At 39.8% G+C, this 20,102-nt stretch overlaps 1 protein-coding gene across 5 annotated transcripts in view; it reads right to left on the reverse strand.

The window, feature by feature from the left end:
• Positions 1–262: 262 nt before the first annotated feature.
• Arhgap42 (Rho GTPase activating protein 42) overlaps positions 263–20,102 on the reverse strand; it is a 246,521-nt gene continuing 226,681 nt past the window's right edge. For 2 of the 5 annotated variants that reach the window (NM_027823.2, NM_001372563.1), the window contains 8 exons: positions 19,092–19,197; positions 17,033–17,192; positions 15,724–15,868; positions 14,013–14,396; positions 13,490–13,646; positions 11,376–11,438; positions 5,922–6,001; positions 263–5,441 (listed from right to left, as the gene is read on the reverse strand). In NM_027823.2, the coding sequence (NP_082099.1) occupies positions 5,353–5,441; positions 5,922–6,001; positions 11,376–11,438; positions 13,490–13,646; positions 14,013–14,396; positions 15,724–15,868; positions 17,033–17,192; positions 19,092–19,197 (1,184 nt within the window). In that variant the 3' untranslated portion in view covers positions 263–5,352. Of the gene's footprint in view, positions 5,442–5,921; positions 6,002–11,375; positions 11,439–13,489; positions 13,647–14,012; positions 14,397–15,723; positions 15,869–17,032; positions 17,193–17,911; positions 19,198–20,102 lie in introns of those variants that run through there. The other 3 variants (NM_001372566.1, NM_001372565.1, NM_001372564.1) reach the window with 2 other exon arrangements.

Consider the following 20,102-nt stretch of genomic DNA (forward strand, 5'->3'; position numbering starts at 1 on the left):
TAAATTCCAAATAGTAGTTTACCAAACTGATTAAAAACTTTGGTCTTCCTCAACATGAAGTCCAGAATACTCTCCAATGGAGTGGGTCTTCAAGTACAAAGACCAAGTTAGAATGTGCTTTTATATATAGCTTACTTTTTAAGTCACTGAGATACAGTATAAGTGTACAGTAAAACTATTGTGCCAACTTAGATTCTTAGATTAGGAAAACATGAGTGCAGATAAATACCAAAACACTGCAAAATAAGCAAGAAAATCAGCATTATAGTTTGCTGACTATAATATTCAGCGTATTTATTACTTAATTCTTCATGTTAATGGCTGCAAAGAAGCTCCTGGTTTACATAAACAATAGCACCTCAAATTTGAACACGGCATAAATGGATTACAAATGAAAACACAATTATCTTTCATGTTAAACTCCCTATTAATAATGGCGTGTGTGGTACTGTGGGTTTTAAGCATGGAGTATGAACATGCCATGCTCCCAGATCCAGAAAAGTACATACCATTTTTCTCAAAAGTAGGTGGCAGAGGACATACGAGAACACATAAAACTTCTATCATTTTGTGGCACAGAGCAGTGCAGTCTTCATCAGAGGTAAGTGATTCAGCCATAGCTTCCATATCAACCATGGAAGAGCACAGACTATGGGAGGCACCAGTGTGAGATGGCCAATGGCAAGAACACCACCATCTCACTGAGATGTCCTGGGACCCTCAGCTACAACTCTTTCCCACACTTCACTTCCTCAAATAGACCTCATTATGAACATCTTGAATCATGAAAAATGTTTCTTGCCTGTTGGGCTTGTTCAGTAAGCACAAAGACTCGATTTCTCCCTATGACCCTAAGAAATGCCCGCCCACAAGCATGTCTGTCTGTCATAAATAGAGAGGCATGACATCATACCTTGCCAGGCCCCTCATCCATAGGGAAGTCAATAAACATTGTACAAATACTGATCTCGTTCCTGCCAAGTGCTTTCTAGTGAGTGCTGTCAACATTCCTACTGTGGTTTCTTAAAAAGATGGATACAACTGTATTAACATTCTTTTTAAAGTACCACTCAAGTGTTTGATCCACTATGTCATTCACAAGCCTGTTTTTCCAAAGGTACTACCATTGAAGCAGGAAGTTAATGGTAACAATGGATGAACATGCCAAATGTGGTCAGGAAGTGGATAAATGCCTGTTATTAACTGAATTAACAAGACAGAGGCTGGCTAGAGTCAGACTGTTCAGAAATGCTAATCTCATTTTTTTAAAGTGTTTTGATTTTGGAAAGCAAGAGAATAACAAAGGAAGTGAAATTTGATTCTCAGGGGAACATCTATAATCAAGATAGAAGTAGTTTCTGGATGGGACTCAAACCTCTGTTTTTGTCTTTACGAAGAGATGATTCACAAAGTCTCACACAGTGACATGAGGTCATGATAAGAGCTATCAGTCAGAAATGTGCTGTGAATTCAAAAGACAAATTCTGTTCCTAATGTGGAGTGCTTCTGGTATTATTTGATAAACTGGACAATAAATCATGTCAATCTCTAGCTGCTAATGCGCCCTTAGCACAAACCTGGTACGGAGGAAAGCATCTCATCCACAAACATGAAACCTACAGTATTTTGAGCACTTGTATGATTCTACAGCTGGAAAATTCCAGTCTGTGAAACTTGCCTCTGTACATATTAAAAATACTGCTTGAATGGTCTTTTAAGCTACATATAGCAAACATAAGAACTGGAAAGGAATTTCTTGATTTGAGCTGTCTCATCCCTGTAATCATTGCATATTTTAGAGTATCTGTTAGAACATAAGGTATCTTATTTATCCACAATATTCCACAATCTGAAAGGCCTTTTTAGATAAAGCATGCTCCGGCTGCACTACCAATTACTGTTCAGAGCTGAGGTCTGAGCAACTATTTTAATTAGCGTCTGTGGAAGAGAAGGATGTGAGGTTGGGAGAGAAGTTAGCAGCAAGGAATCTTCACAGAAGCACAGAGAGATTTCATGTATTCTCGACCTCATTCATATTCTGAAGGCAGGCACCATATGGAAGAGTAACTACAAAAGAGAAAATGGAGGATGTCTCATGCATTTTTATTGTCACTACTTGGTGTTTCAGTAGTTGGGGGTTAACAGAAATATAAAGTATATCTTTTATAGCTTTAACCCACCATCTCTCTGACAAAGTCTTTCCGCAATGGGGCTATTGGTGAATATTTCAGTCCTGCCTATAACACATCACATCACATCACATCACATCACATCACATCACATCACATCACATCACAAGCAAGGAGATAATGCTTCTTCACACTGCATGGACACTGGAGAGATTGAAAGTTTATTGTACTTTTCAGATACTGACACACAATACATTAGGAAAATTGTTCAGTTGAATGACTAACTTGTATGAACCAAATGAAGTGGGATGGCAGAATAGCCAAAAATCACCTGCCAAACGCATCAGTGTTTCAAACCCAAGGATACTTGCAGAGCACACCCAAGGGAATTACATCAACCCCCAAGACATCCTCACATTGATCAAACTATAGGCATTTATTTGGGTGTATATTGTAGCTTTCAGAGTGTACATATGACAGTTCATCATCCCACTGTCTCACAGGTAAGGTTCTTCATGTCATCAATAGTATCACAGTTTGAGACGTGACTCTTCCATCACCTCAATGCTCTCCTGTCCAGCACACCTTCCATGCACTCCAGAGCACAAATCTTCATTTCTGTAGTGCTCCTGCATACTTTAACTTTAGGGTACTTAATTCAGGAAGAAAGTACCCTTAGCCTCTCTCCCATATATCATCATGGTTTCCTTACATATATAATTAACATGAAGAAAAAAATTCTGAAAGATTAAATCGCAAGCACAAGTGCAACATGAACCAGCATGTTTATGTCTTGTTTCAGGGAAGGAACTTCAACAAATAATGACACAGAATAGATCAGAAAGCAGAGCTGGATTTCATACCCATGTCCTACTAAGCTCTAAGTCCCCAGTAAGCATCTGTTGGTTTAGCTCACAGACAACTGGGAGTCAGGAATGCTGGGATCTACATTAAAATAAAAGGAAAAGTTGGGATTTCTCTGTGCATCAGCAGTGGACGAAGATATTGAATCTTTACTGTCAAGCTGGTCTTTGAGAGCAAACCAGCTTCTCTTCAGGGGTTCTGATCTAACACTATGCGAAGGGCTTCAACAGAAAGCCATGTAGTCAGGCTACTGGTGCGTTATAAAAGCTACCTTTTGTCTCAGAAAATGGTTACCAGAGACAGGAATGTTATTAGTTAGTATACTAAAAGACATCAGGCTTTACCTTGACCAAGGAGCTTAGCAAAACCTCACTGTAGTGTACAAGGACTAGAATAAGGAGGAAAGAAAATGAAGGAGCCAAACTTTTATCAGTTACCTATCATGTCATTGTCTTTATGAGACAGCCAATGCATTCAGTTCACTGCTGTAATTTCTGGATGCATCTGTCTGTCAACTGTTACTCTCTACACATTAATTCTAATCCATTATCTTATTTCATTTAAAATCATAGATACATCGATGCACAACGTTGTATGTATACTCTGCTTATTTTCTCTAGAAATTCTGATGTAGTGAAGAATGGACTGAGACGCTAGGCTATAACATGTAAGCTCTTTAGACACCTGAGTGTCAGTGAACGAGAGAAAACATTGAAGACGTCAGCTAGATAACAAGGCCACATGGAGAGGCTCTGGTGAGACAACCTTTTAGGCTATGGGGAAGAAAGGCTTTTTTGTGATTGTAGATATTCATAGAATTGTATGTTGAAATTACTGAAATATGTTATAATAGAAGAAGTGGCTCATATAGAACCCTTTGTTGATAACATAATAATGGAGACTAAGTACCTCTCTACTGTATGAGGTCTACAATTCAGTGGAATTCATAGGAAAGGCTATGGCTGGATGCCATAGAAGAAAACCTTGCAAATCTCACTCCTGTTAATGACGATGGCTTGTTTGCTTTTAAACTCTGTGGTCTGGGGCTAGAGAGATAACTCAGTGGTTAGAAGCACTTGTTGCCCTTCATGAGGACCCAATTTGAAGTCCTATTTGTAACTCAGTAGCCTCTGTAACTCCAGTTCAAGGCTATCTACCTCCCTTTTCTGACTTTCATGGGTAAAAGGCATACATGTAGTACACTTACACACATGCAGACAAAACATTTATATAAATAAATAAATCTTTTTTAAAAAGCAGACTTTGTGGTCTAAGAATCGAGTACTTTGGTATTTGTTTCCTGTTTCCACTAAAAAGGGTTTAGAAGACATAATTTTCCAATTTAGATTTGCAAACAATGCTTTTATCATTTATACAAGAGTATCCGAGGCCCAAACTTCCCCATCATTAAAATACTTGGAGGCATTTCAAGTGGGCAGGCTGCATGCTACACCACATCCTTACAGTTCACCCACAATGGTCACTATAATGTCACAATACTGATAGGAAGCAAAAAATATGCACATGTGATTTATTAACATGTGTGTTTTAATGGAAAATTTTATAAAAGTCCCAAGATAGGTTTACATAACTTCTAAAGGAAGGGTTATTCATCTGTGCTTCACAAGTCAAATCTAGCCTGCAACAAATTATTTACTTACAGGCTTTATAGACTTAATTCTTTGACTTTTGCTCAGAAGCCAGAGAAGCCATCTAATATTCTGGATGGACTGCTTATGGTAGAATCAGTGTTTGACTTACACTCACTTACTTTACAGACGTCATATACACTATTGCCTTCAGATACTATCATTTTAGAAAACAAATAAAATATAATTATGATAAAACAAAGCCTGATTTTCTTGAAATGTTTAGGACCAGCAAAATAATCACACATAAAAACAGTATATTTAAAAAGAACAAAAATAATAAACGAACAACTTAAATTACATTTTTAAAGTAATGATTTCAAGGTTCCCCAGAGACTATCAGGCAATAAGGAACGGATCTTAACATGGGTACAGCAGATTTCTGACTTCCATATTTTGGGTATGCAGAATTGAGCTCAGGATCTAAGATTCTGCAACTGCTAGAGAGAGCAGACTGTTGAAAATCACTTCTTATTCAAAAATAAACAAGCATATTTTAAAAGTAAGAAAACAGCCAAAAGAACGGCTATGATGCAAATATTTATGTTTCTCTTTCCGTCATGGGAGCTACAAAGTCTGCTGGTGAAAAACTTGAGACACATAGATGTTTCTTTTAGTGGCTGGTCCCTCATATCTGTGTCAGATAAAATTATAGCACGTATTATGTGTTACCATGGATACCATGAAGATACTGCCATCCACTAATACTATTAGAGGAAGACAACGTAGTTTTCAGGGACTAGTCCTGTTCTGCCTTCATAAGTTGCCTTTAGCCACCCTGGCTCCACCGACGGGTGTACTGGTCAAAGAAAGAGACAAATAAATGTTACTCTGATGACACTAGCTTCAAATAATTACTGCAAACTAAAAAATCAACTAATAATTTATACACTCATGTTCTTATTGTCTCTCTAAAATTGGAAAGTTCTTTGTACTCACACAATCAATTAGATAAATTATATTTGTCCAAAATAGCCTCATTCTGTATACTTTTGTAAACATGATACACTTGCCAGGCTAGCCTTGTAAGACTCATTATGTCGCTCTGGCTATCCTCAAACTAGTGGTCCTCCTTGCCAACTTCAGGAGTGCACTACCCTGTTTGTCTTGTGAGTAAAGGCTCCCATAACAGAGGCTGGGATCTAGAAAGATGTGTTCACTGAGACAGTTCTGAGAACTTGGGTTTGGGATGGAATCTGAACCTTGTCTTACTGTGCAAACATTCCTTTATGCCCCCCTAAATGAGTCACTTAAGTAAGTAAATGACAGAGATACTCACCATTGGAAAAAATGGCCCCCTGGGGGAAGGACAGCTCATGGCTGTGCTCGGCTTTGCAGGAGTACATGGCTTGGGCTTGGCTGAAAGATCAAAGCAGTTTATAAAAATAGCATTCAATTCTAATATAGCTAAAACTACTTTTTAAAACTAATTTATTTATTTACTTTATATTATGAGAGCAGCTTCCCCTTGCTCCATCCTCCCTGTCCCTTCCTCTCACCTTACCCTCCCCCAGTCCTCTTATCTCCTCATAAAAGAGGAGGGCACTCTCAATACGCAACCTGGCACGTCAAGTTGCTAAAACTACTCTTCCTTTTTCTTAAAAAAAAAAAAAAAAGATTTATTTATTTATTATATGTAAGTATACTGTGGCTGTCCTCAGACAGCACCAGAAGAGGGCATCAGATCTCATTAAGGATGGTTGTGAGTCACCATGTGGTTGCTGGGAATTGAACTCAGGACCTCTGGAAGAGCAGGCAGTGCTCTTAACCTCTGAGATATCTCTCCTGCCCACTAAAACTACCCTTAATTAATGTTAACATAAAGACAAGTACAAACGAGTCCACATCAATGTATTCTTCACAAACAGTGTGTGATCCTGTTGTGACCAGATCACACCCTGTGCATCACTGACACATTGGAAATTCTTTTTGTGTTTCTACACAACACATCCTAAGGAGGCAACACAACTGGTAACCAGCAACAGAGGCTCGTTTAAATATGTTGTGATCTGGCTGGGAAGTGGTGGTACGTGCCTTTATTTCTAGCACCCAGGAGGCAGAGGCAGGGAGATCTCTGTGAGACTGAAGCCAGCATGGACTACAGAGCAAGTTCCCCAATGGCCAGAGCTACGAAGAAGACCCTAGTCTTGAAAGATGACAACAACAAAAATATGCTGTGGTTTGTTAGAAAGCTGCTGATCATGCTCCTTTTGCTGTGGTTTTGTTTTTGCTTTTGTTGTGGTTTGGTTTTTTCCCCCACTTTAATTTTCAGGCTACCTTATACTTAGAAGATACAGTAAATACGTTGCATACATGTGATATTAGAAGAATAACAGTAGAAGTTGCTGATGAAAAACCAGTATCTGCCACCTCATTGTGTGGATGATGATGGATGCCAATGGATGCTTTGCAACCCACAAAGGTATTCATATCACCTCTTAAAAGCAACAACAGCAAACTTCTACAGCTTTCACCAAATGCTCTGTGCAGACAAAACCTCTGTCTTAAGAGCAGCCAGAATTTGGGGGTTTTGTATGAAGTCTAGTTTAAAAACACCAGAGTCCACACTAAAGCTCCATCAACCAATGCTGGTCAGGGAGGAAGTCACCAGACAAGTCCCCTCTCCTCTGCCACATTCAATTATATCCCAAAAGACTTGCCAGACCCCTGACTCCACCCTCCATGTCTTCTACCAGCAATGCCCAAACAAGGACGTTTCTGGCTTTATTAACTTGATGGCTTCCCTGGTACCCTACAACCTCTCAGCTTCCTGTCCTGGTCATCTCCTATCCTATTATCTCCATAGCAAGCAGAGAGCAATCCCACAGTCATCAGAACCTTTAATGGTGCTCTAGTGATCTTGATGTTCATCGTAACTTCTACTACTGCAGGTCAGGCTTTCTCCCCACCATTCTCCATTAATCTCTGCTGCCAGGTACAAAAGTGAAAACACTTTGCCAAGACTACTGCTGCTCTTCCTTTTTCATTCTTTAAGCTCTGGCACCTCCCTATATGCATAGCCACTACTCGTTACAGGTTTTGCTGCTCCATAGAATCCCATACTCTCTTCTCCCAGCATCTGTTTGCAACTGTCTCACCTTATCCTCCGATGCTTGGCATCCTTCTCTTCCTACCTATTACTTGTGTTCTCCAAGCATGTGTCCACATTGATCACAGCCCTGAAAAGTCCTACTGACAAGTTTTGGGTCCTCCTGAGTCTCAAACCATTCCACCAAGAGTGGTCAACTCTCCCTTCCTCAGGCTGTAAAAAGCCACATGAGTGATTTGTGTACATCTTTATGGATCTTTGTGGCAGCCAGAACCCACATGGTTGTTTGTTTGTTTGTTTGTTTGCTGTCTGGATCAAGGACATCCACTAAAATGATGTCTTGACATCCTCTGCTTCCACTCACTCTGTCAGTTCTCAGTGTCCACAACAGGGGTCTCTCTCTGAGCTCTTTAGAAGGAACACCAAGCAAGTATGGGGAAGATTAGTCAGGGAAAGGGACTCATGTGGAATTTAGTTTCAGTCAACAGAACAAAAGTACACACCAGAAGAGTCTGATGTGTTTCAAATTTAGAAACACAATCATTAGAAGCTTGAATATTTCATACAACTAACTTCAATAATCACAATAATAGTTATAATTGAAGAAGAGACTGCCTCCAAGGCATCAGCTATTCATTTCAGAAATGTTATTGTATATATTCACAGTCGTTTTTGTAAATGCAGAATTATGATCTTCATTTTACATTGGAAACATAGACATCTGAAATGCATAACTATGCAGCACTACAAATGATGGCCCAAAAGTTTGAATGAGGGTCATCTGTCCCTGAGAGTGATGTGTGATCTACAGTGTATATGTCTCAGTAAAAATTAAGAACACAGTCCATAGGTACTTGGATTGGTTGATGAAGGGAGCCTAGACATCTCTGCTGAAGCCTATCTGAAGTTGATTTCAGCTTTAGAATATACAGAATTATTACAAATGCATAGGCTGATTATTAAACATCTAAGTGTGTCTTTATCATGGGACAGCCCTCTGATTTCCCTAACAGCTTGCTTTGCTAAAGCTCATGGGTTATCTTTATAATTATAGTCCTGGCCAGCCTCCATATCCTTAGGCTCCTCCTCAAACACATGTTCAACCAACCACATTGAAATATTCAGAAAAAAAAAGTATCTGACTTGAAAACATACAGATCTTTTCCTTGTGAGCATTTCCTAGTCAAGACAGATATATCTGTTTACAAAGCATATATATGTTAGATATTTTAAATATTCTATGATGGCTATATCAAGGCAGATATAAATAGGTATTATGCAAATGCTACACATGATGTATGAGAGGCTGAACAGCCATGAATTTTGTGCACTGGAGGAAAGGTCTTAACTAATCTTTTTATGGAAAGTGACACAGGTTTGCTATTCAGTTTTTACTGAACATGAAGACTACTTAGCACTTCATAATAGAAAGGCTCCATCTAGTGGAGCAATTCCACTATTGGCTCTTAACCTCCCTAATGCTTAGATACAATTCTTCATGCTGTGGTGACCCCCCCCCCCCAACCATAAAATTATTTCATTGCTACTTCATAAGTTCAATTTTGCTACTGTTATGAATCATAATGTAAATATCTGATATGCAGAATATCTGATATGTGAGCCCTGTTAAAGGAGTCACAATTCACAGGTTGAGAGCCTCTGCAGGACAGACAGGCAGAAATATAAGGTTAAGTCTCTACACTGAGGCCAGAAAGCAACAAGAACCTCAAAGAAATGGAAGTGATGTTTGTTGTGGCATGGTGGCTCAGTATCCTGTGCCTTTTCTGGAAGGAAGCATACCTAGACTGGTATGTGTGATCATTCTGGCATGGACTTCATTCTGTGCAACAATTATTGTACAAAAGTAGCATGATGATTCCATGTAGGAATTCAAACTAGACAAATCCAAAACCAACATGCAAACTGTATTTCACGTTTTTTGCCAAGAAAGTCATTGTTACCTTTAATAACTAGCATGTGCCTATAACTATCCAGGCAGAAAGTATCCTAAAGGGAACACTTGTGTTCCCTTTGGTTGTCAGACTATTAAAACAATGGGGCCCCCAAGGAACTGGAATTCCTCCAAGAAACTCATATAGAACCGTGAAAAAAGCAGAAGCCTAGTATCCCAGAGGCGCCCTTCTCCTGGGAGACATTTTACACAGTTCTGACAACTTAGTAGACAACCTTGTAAGAGATAGTCAATGATGGGGCAGGCTATTCCTTGACCAGGACTGCTTAGTCATACATATATTTCTCTTGCCCTCTCTTTAAACACAAATCTTTTTATCACACCACAAAGAGGGTCCTGTTGGAGGATGTCACCAGGCCTCTTTGTTCCTCTTCCCGAATGTGTCCACATTGAATAAATCTTATCTTTCTGCTTTTCTTTATTACCTGTCTCTTTAATTAGTCTACCAAGAACAGGTGGACAGGCCTGGCTTATTTTGTTAAAGCTCTGTGGAATGACTTGCAAGAACATGAGTTTGACTCTAACTACAGATGATGGCATGGGATGATGTGTGCTTAAGACAGGCTTGCTGGGAAGTTCATATACTTTTGGAAAATTGACCAAAAAAAAAAAAAAAAGCAATAAACAACAGCATGAGTATAATTAAAAATTAACACCACGAAGCTTTGGTTGAGTAACTTCCAGAAGACAGACAGACAGACAGACAGACAGACACAGACACAGACACACACACACACACACACACACACACACACACACACACACACACAGAGCAACTATCCAGTTGTGGTAGCTCAGAAATGCCCCAGTATATCTGAAAGGATCAGGAGGTGAGGCAGGTTTGTTCTATAAGTGAGCTCATTTATGACGTACCTCTTCTAACGAGAAAACTTTGGGAAACTGGCCACCTTCAAGCAATTTCATTATTCAAATTATAACCAAACTCCTCTGCAGATTGGAGGAATTTGGAGAGAATGAGGAAACTGGAACTTGAGATAGAAGCAGCAAGGAGCAGACTCACAAGACTGGAAACAGAGCCAAGTACCATCCAGAAAAAAACAGAGGCTCCTTGGCTAGTGAGCTCTGCAATACTGTGCTATATTATACAGCATTTTCTGGAAGATTCTTTTAGAGCAGCAATAACTTTTAAAAGTCAAAAATATGTTTTTGACCATTGGCCCAAAATTTACTATCGTTAGACATGTACTAAGAGAAAGTTACAGTAATTTCTATTCTTAGAAAATTTGTTTACAATCCTTCTTTTGGACAAGAGTGAGAGCAGGACCTCATGTATCCCAGGTTGGCCTGAAACTTTTCATGTAGCCAAAGATGATCCTCAACTTCTGATCCTCATGACTTCACCTCCTGTGCCCTAGGATTACAGGTGCACACTCCCACATCTAGTTGATGGTCGGTTGGAGATCAAACCAGGGCCTATGTATGCCAGGCAAGCACTCCTCAACTGAGTTGCAGTCCAGCTAGAATTCTTTTCCAAGCATTTTAGAAGAAAGGCATCATGGTAACAACCTGATACAATGCTGTTTGCAGACATACTCTTCCTGGGAAAGGCCACTGGACAAGGCTTACTTCATTATCTGAAAAACTGAGGTCATGCCGGCCACAAATTGTGTTGTATGAGAACAATGGAGCCCCTCACAGCCCCCGATACGATATTTTACTTAGTTAATATGTAACTGCTTTAGAGGACCTACCGTCCAGAAGAAACTGGCTTGGGTGACCCAGCATTTTCAAAGAGTTGAGCCTTTGCTGCCACTCTGAAAAATATTTTTAAATGTATTGAGTAATATCTTAAAAAGAATATTTAGAGAGTTACAACATTTTCATATTTTCTGAAGTCAATTAGAAAAGGCATTCTGTTCAATGGGATATTCAGGACTATTGTGCAATCAAAGCAAAACAGTTCTGAACTGCCCTCCAAAATGGAACCACAGTGGAACTTCTTTCTGCTTTAATATGAAAGAGTCCTAGCTGCAGCTGATGGCTCACGGAGCCTGAGACTGTAGTAGACCTTGCTCCCTGGGCTCTTACTGTCCTCTCTTTTCACCTCTGAAAACAGAGGTCGCAGCAGAGAGAATATTCTCTCCCGCTCAGCTCCCACCAGGAAGCATGCTATTGGCTCATATGAATCAGCAGGGAAGAATCACAGTTGATGCGACAGGAGGAGCTGTTGTTGTTTCTGACTGCAGAGGGAGATTACTTCTGACTGCAGAGGGATATTATTTACTGTGTTTGCTATAAAGCAAAAAGGATAAAAACTCTGAAAAATGCCTACTAAATGAATGTGTTGATTTGCATCTTGAGCAGTCACAGAGTGTGTGTTGGAGAGTGGGGAGGGTAAGATGGAGATACTGGCTACAGAACAATGGAAGCAAGTACAGTTAACGAGTACTTGATAAATAAACACATAGAAATTTGAATTCCATGAATGAGGCTATAAATTTGCCTTTAAATAACCTTCTTTATAATCATTCTAATTAAGCCATTAAATTATTAGTTGAATAACTTTTTTGCATGCTTGGAGAGGTCGCAGGACAACTTTTAGCAGCTGGTTCTCTCCTTCCACCATGTATGCCTTGGGGTAGAATTCAGGTACTTAAGGCTTGGCGGCAAGCCCCTATATCCACTGAGCCATCTCACTGGTCCCAAACTTTAATTAATACTCTTGACAGAACTGTAACAGATAATTCTAAGGACCACTTCCCTTCTAACTCTCAGAAGATAACCACCCAAAAGAAAACCCAGAAGGTTTTCTGTCTCCTAAAGGATAAAGTATATATTCTATCATCTCCTCTGACTATTTATCTAAATTTTAATTTCTTTTAACAACTTTAACTGGACACCAAGAAAACAGACTTGCAGTCTAGTTGGATTTCTGGAGACTGGCAGAGGATGTTGGACACACTCTGTAACTAAAGACACAGAAAGACAATTATGGCCAGAACGATTTATGAGCCCATTCCTATGGAGATGAGCTTAGAAATGAAAATGCCTTACTAAACCTTCAACAAATAATGAAAATGTCAGGAAGACCCTTATATGACAGACGAACACGGCATAGGGAACCTGACAGTCAGGGAACCCAGGGAGCTTAAACATTTAGACATCTGTTCTGGTAACTGAAGAAGGCTTCACTCATATTGCCAATCTTGATGGCAATGAGACTGCGGACCTTTTGAGGAGACCATACATAGGAAGACATCCAGTGAGGGCTCACAGACACTGAAAATGCTCAGCAACTGCCAGGAACATGGAAGCCGAGGAAGAAGAGCTTCCTGGTTGGATTTCAATAACCTGTTTCTTCAGGCTCTCATTCATCCCTCCTTCCTCTTTTCTTCTTCCATTTATGTGTTATGTTCTCCAAGCCTTATTCTCTGGGCACTGTGTTGATGAGAACTGCCCTCTTCTGATTGCCTTTGTGACCCTGTCTCTCACCTTGTGGAGGCAGAAAACCCTCACATGTGGGGAGCAATCATATTGGGGGAGTTCAAAGTTTTAATAGAAAGGATCCTAGTTTTAAATGCCATAACAACTTTAACTCTCTTCTCTCTCCCTCCCCCTCCCCCTCTGTCTTTTAAGTCACAACTCTGAATGTAGACTAGCCTTTGAAGCAATAGCCCATGAGATTAGTGATACTCTAAGCCTACAGTAACTTTTACATTCCTTATAGAAGTAGACAGAATCTTACAGAAGTTACCAGCTCTATAGATGGACCATTTAACTATAGAACCCCCAAATTCTTCTAGTACAGACTAAATCCCTTTGCACCATCAGGAGACACAGTGAATACAAACACGTTCTAACTCACACTGAGCCAGGTCGCTGGTAGCCATTGCTGGAGGCAGTGTCTAGCCTTAACCTCCTGCACATTTTTGGAGGCAGCTCTGGGTTTGGTATGGCTTTAGGTGACTCTTTGGAGCCTATAGAAGTTAAGCTTTGAATGGATCCACTGTAGCTCTTGTTTCCTACAAAGAAAGTCCAAGAAAACAGGCAAAGTGCTATTAGCCAAGATAATAGCAAAAACACAGCACAGTACATAACAAAAGGCAGTCTTTCCCGCAAGAAACAGGAAGGTACAGAATGTAATTTGGGTACGGCAGTCCATCACTTACGGAGATCAAAATCTACACCAATTATCAGACATCACCTCACAAAGATGGAAAGATTCAGGGTGGGAAATGTCACAGTGTTGAGAATTTTGAAAATCCATGCTCAAGAACAAAGCAGGCAAGCTCAGGTGGCTTCCCCATTAACCTTGTCCCTGATTAGTCACCCTGAATGGGCCAGACAGCAACAATGGGACGGTGCCATGTAGCTTCTAGCTTGCTCACCTTCAGCTGCAGAGATGGATCTGAGAGAGGAAGAAGCAGAGGATCTTTTCAGTCCTGAGAGCCCATAGGGCCCTTTTTTGACTAGGTCTATGGGGGGAGAGACATTCCCCGGGATTGTGATAGAGGCCACACTCTGGCAATCTGACTCCACATCTGTTTTGGTTGCATCTTCTCGAGAACTTGATTCTGGACTAGTTGTCCAGAGACCCTGACTTTTCTGTCCATTGGAAGATGATGGGGTTGTGATCCAGGGAATTCCTCCTGACTTCTCCCTGGGCTGGCAGGCAGTGGATTTTGTGGTGCTGTTTTGTTCAGAGGAGTGGGAGGAGAGCGACTCTATGCTGCCCATGGGAGTGCTGTCTGGGCTGCTGCTGTAGGAGTCACCTGAGGAGGAGACAGACAACAGTGCTGGTAACTATGAGTCATTAACACAAAACAGCACCACCAAAGCCCCCATGCAGCCTGTCCATCATGCCTTCCATGGGCATCTGACTCCAAAGGCATGGTGAGCCTTTACCTGACATGGTAGACTATTCCTCAGTCCTAGAGAAAGGCTTTAAAGTCTACCTCTGATGGTGTTGAATGTGACTTTCCATATATTCTCTAGGATGATTTTTTTTTCATGCATCACTGTAAACTAACTGCCCCTATGGACAAATGTAGAACTTTGAATCATTTTTGGACTCACTCAAAGTTGAACAAAAATTGCCTGTGACTCCGGACTTAGAAGTAAGAAAAATAGGCTCCCTTCATGATATTTTGTAGTTTTTAAAAATCAATGGAAAAGATGTATTTCTATTAGAGACCTATTTTGCCTTCTTTTATTTTCCTGATCACAGGTGGCTCTGAGTTATAAGGTACAAGGTCTCTGTCATTCAAAGGCACCATTGAATTTCACCAGAAAATTACAAGTTGCTCCGAGCTTTGGAAGGAAAGATTTTTTTCATTTTTCTACTATGAATATAGTGAAAAGAGACTGCTTGTTGGACTGGGGTGTAACTCAATGGTACAATGTTTGTCTAGTCTTCCATTTAACTAGGTTTATTTTTTAATGTTTCTAAAAGTATCAAAAGTCAGAGACATTATACTAAATCTTGTAAATATACCTAAATCAAAGTTTACTGGACAATTTTCTATTAAATATGAACCACAAGGAAATACTGGGGGCCTGGCAGGAAAGAGATCAAATGAGAATCACCATTGTTTAATGCCTGTCATAGGCTAAAGCAGTGGTCCACCCTACCCAGAGGCTTAGCTCAGAATACATTAGTGATTTCCTGCGTGCTATTGGCTTTCTTTTTATTTCCTTATGCTCTTTGGGACAGTCTGACATCCAAGAGCTGATTCTTTAAGAACATAATGTGAAAGAAAGCTGGGAAATGTCTTTTCAGTATGCCATCCTCTAGCTTCTTCTCTGCTACTCTGACAACAGGACAAAACCTGCCTCAAGTAGCACCCGGTGTCCTTAATCACAGCCACAGAGAAAAGAGCAGTGAGCAAACTACTTCTTTTTCTCTTTGTAGCAACAATAAATTTGCTTGTCTAAGGAACATTACCATGAAGCTGACAGGGACTGTCTCAGTTCTAGAAGAGGGGTGCTAGGGGGGAAAAGCACCCACAAGAACATCTATTTATTCCTAATTACCCAAGGAGTGAAGTCAGAATAAATGGAAGAATAAGGAAAGCCACTCCCTGTAACCAGCACACTTACTATCAGGCTCTGCCAGGCACGGCGTGTACCTCCCTCTGGGCTTCCGAGAACCTGTGGACAGGCAGATGGCCCGGGTTCTTCGGGATCCCGATCGAGACTGAGGCTGAGGAAGAGGAATGTTGGGGTCTGGGGCAGTATGAAAAATCTACAGAGGAGAAAAATGGACTGAGGTCAAGAAAGAGTGAAACTATCCTGTGCATGCACACAATGGATGCTTTAGTGCATATGAAACGCATCCTAGCAGTACAGGAGAGACCTGATACAAGAACTATTGCTTTCTTTGCATCTACTGAATAACACCTCTGGGTTTTCATCTTTGCAGTTCCCCATAGCTTATGGTGAAAATGAGATCTGATATCTTTAGGGAGCCTATCAAATATGAGCAAATGTCTACCTATGCTTGTTCACTGTTCTTTCCTTTTTGCTTTCATTTCAGGAAAGTATAACCTGAGGGAACTTGGTTCTATGTGCCTTCCCATGGAGTAACTCCTTCCAATTCAGGGGACGGTCCTAAGATGCTGAAGGCTCTGGGCTGTACAGAGACGGGGCTACCTGTCAAAAATAGAATGAGTACAGCCTTCAGATGTGGCTACTTAATGGGACTGTGAGCTTGCAACCTTATGTAATGACTAAGGACATCATTAGGAAAGGATGGGCTCATTCTCTTAGAAGAAGCAGATTAGACATAATGGGTTGAATTTGCTAAGAGTCTACCTAATCTGGCTTTCACAAGTTCTTATTTCCATAGTTACTACAAGAACTTACATTTTTAGGGAAAACTTTTATGGGAGACATCAATTAACTAAGACTCCACTTTCCAAGCATCCCCATCCCTCATTTTGAGACAAGCTTTTGCATGTATCACAAATGAGCTTCAAACACAAGACCATGATTTGGATTCTCATGGTCTGAGATCATACGTGTATATGACCACATCTGATCTCAGTTTTCTATTAAAAATATTGGAATTACTATACAGATAGGAGTCTAATTCCATAGGGAAAGAGAGAAAACTAAATCATACTTAAGCACAAGCAATGTTGCAGTACCTTCCGAATCCATGCATTGAGCTGAGTACAACTCACTAAAGAAGGGAACTTTTAACATCCATGGTTGGAGTAGAACTGAGCTACTCACTGGACTCTGAAACACTGAATAAATAGTTGACAAGGATCAAAGTCCCCATAGAGAAATTTAAGGAACTGACAAGATGGGTGCTTTACAGGAATCTCAAATCACAAAGGAAAGTTCACAGATAATACAAGTGTCCTTAAGACAGAGTTGGCAGTGTGAGGAGGCTCCCAGCTACCTTCTCATAGTGCTCGATTAGGATTTCCACCACTATGTTCTGAAATTTGATGTTCATCATGGCAGCCACAGTTTCCTCCTGTGCTCTCATCAGGGTTGGACCAAATATGACACCGAGATTTGAGATGGTCATAAGATTTTGTTGGCTATGTAGTGATACTCTGAAAATAAAGAACATGTACCATTAATGTAAAGTTTCAATAGGCATGAAATGTTCTTTGTCTATCAGTATTGGTGTACAAAGGAATTAAGCTATATATGCTACTAAAGGACCCTTTCCCTGGTCAGTACTGCTTATTCCCAATGTGTACGAGTAGAAAATAGATCATCAGGGGAGAAAGGTATTTAGAAGATTAATAATTAATTGCTTTGCAACAGAGGTCACATTGCTGCGCAGTAGCATGAGACTTATCCCTGACATCCTACTGCATTTTGGTACCTCTTACTGGGCTTCCCTTCTCCTCTTCTCCCAAGGCTCCCTATGAAATTGACAAATGTTTAAGCAGAGAGAAATAATTAACCTTATCTAATAGTTTTATACTATGTTGTAAACACTCATCAAATTATCACATGGCACAATGTGTCTATCTATGTCAATTAAAGATTTAATAAGGGGTCTGGCAAAATGGTTCAGAGGGTAAAACATTTCTGATATGCAAGCTTGATGACCTGAGTTAGATACCTGGGCCCCAAGATGGATGGAGAGAAGGAATTCCTGAATGGTCTCCTTTGACTCCACAGTACATTGTGCATGCCCACACCATCTCCCATAATAATACAAATATGTATATTTATGATTTAAAGAAAAATCACAGGATAATAACACTAGATAAAGAAAAGCTAATAACAATAAAGGCCAAATTACTGAAGAAAATATGTCTTAGGGGTTTTATTTGGTTTTATTTTATTTTTGCCTGAATTAGATTCAATTTCTTCAGAGAAGCATTCAACTGTTTGGTATTTCTGCATTGTACTTCTAGTATACAGACAATTAAGAGTAGATAAGCTGACACTGTATTTTGATTCAAAGAAATTTCTTAGGACCAATTCTTAGTCCAATTTATATACACATTTCACTTTATCTGAAAATTCTGGAGATTGAATTTAGAAGAATCTAGGCCTGTTGATAGAAACCCAGTATCCCATACACCTAGAAGACTCAGACAAGCAAATGTGAGGTTCATGCTCTCCACTGAGTTACATCACCAATTCTAATCAAGACAATTCATCAGTACAACAAGTCACCCATCATACAAACAAAAAGTCATCTACCATTTATCTCTCTATTCATCTATCTATCTACCTATTCTCCTATCATTTATCTACATGTCTATCCATCTGTCCATGCATCCATTCATCCACCCATCTATCCATCTGTCTATCTTCCTATCCATCCATCTATTATTTATCATCCACCCATTTGTCTGTCTGTCTGTCTATCTATCTATTTATCTATCTATCATCTATTGTCATCTGTCTATTATCTATCTATATCTCTCTACCTATATATCTGTCAACTATGTATCATCTATTTATCATTTTTCTACATCTATCTACTATCTACTTGTTCATCATCCTAGTTACCTATCTGCCTACTTACTTACCTGCTAATCTAAGTGAAATAAAATCTTTATGACAAATTGTGAACCCCAAGGAATACTCTGCAGAGTTACTATGACCTGTGGGAACTTGTTGACCTCAGTCATATCTAACACTGGTCTTCACGCTCACATACATTCTAACATACCTAACATACCTAAAAGAACTAGAAATACTATAAAGTAACATACATTCCTTCATACATTTCCAAATTGATATGAAATGTTTTATCACTAGTTTAATGATCACAGTGGACACAATTATCTGCATATTGGAGACATCCATATTGACACATAGACAAACACATATCTTAAAAACAAACTGCATACCATTTTCTAAAGCTCACTCAAGGGAGTCCAGTTACAACAGCAAACACATAACAGCATTGTTTATTTCAAAAAAGACATAAGCAAGCTTATCTTAACAAGACATTAAAAGAACATTGTGAGTCACAGAATTACTTGAGAAGGTGTTTTATCAAGATGTCCAGCATCTCTCTGTTTTTCTCCGGCAATTTGTGTACCAGTGCATGGACTGCCTCCACCCTGTAGTTTTGGTCGTCTGACTCTGTTATGTAAAAAAGGTTACAGATGTAATTGTGGTCAAACCTGTGGTGGATGGCGCACACCTTTAATCCCAGCACTCGGGAGGCAGAGGCAGGAGGATTTCTGAGTTCGAGGCCATCCTGGTCTACGTAGTCCAGGACAGTCAGGGTTATACAGAGAAACCCTGTCTCGAAAAAGAAAACAAAACAAAACAAACAAACAAACAAAACAAAACAAAACAAAATAAAAAAACCATTAGTCATGTGAACATCACACCCAGTCCTGCCATTCGAGCCTTAAAGTGTTGCTTCACATGTTGCTATTAATACATCTTTTAAGCTAAGAAATGTTGAGTGAGCTTGTCCATGGTTGTAATGTTAAGAAGTACAAAAACCAAACTGCATTGTTTTGTGACTTGTTCCTCATCACTAAACTATATTATTCTGGCCTAAGGCACTGCCTACTTGAGTTTAACAATAATACCTTCATAACAATAATATACATACATGTATGTGTGTGGATACAAATTATAGATACTGGTGTAGACTGCCCAGTGTGTTAGTTGATATAATTCACATTCCTACATAGAAACATACTAGAGCTCTAACCCTGTATGACCAGAGGGAGCCAGAGCTCCTTTCTTTAGTTCATAGTCAAAGGGAAAATTCAGTGTGACTATGATGATTTGAATGAAAATGGCTCCCACCAGTTCATAGGGAGTGGTGCAATTAGGAAAGATGGCCTTGTCAGAGTAGGTGTGGTCTTATTGGAGGAAGTATGTCATTAAGGGTGGGTTTTGAGGTGTCATATGCTCAAGCCAGGCCCAATGTCATTCTCTCTTCTTGCTGCCTGCCTATCTAGATGAAAAACTCTCAGCTACTTCTCCAGAACCATGTCTGAATATATGCTAACATGTTTCCTATCATG

Source organism: Mus musculus, chromosome 9 (genome assembly GCF_000001635.26).
Source record: "Mus musculus strain C57BL/6J chromosome 9, GRCm38.p6 C57BL/6J".
NCBI classification, from domain to species: domain Eukaryota; kingdom Metazoa; phylum Chordata; class Mammalia; order Rodentia; family Muridae; genus Mus; species Mus musculus.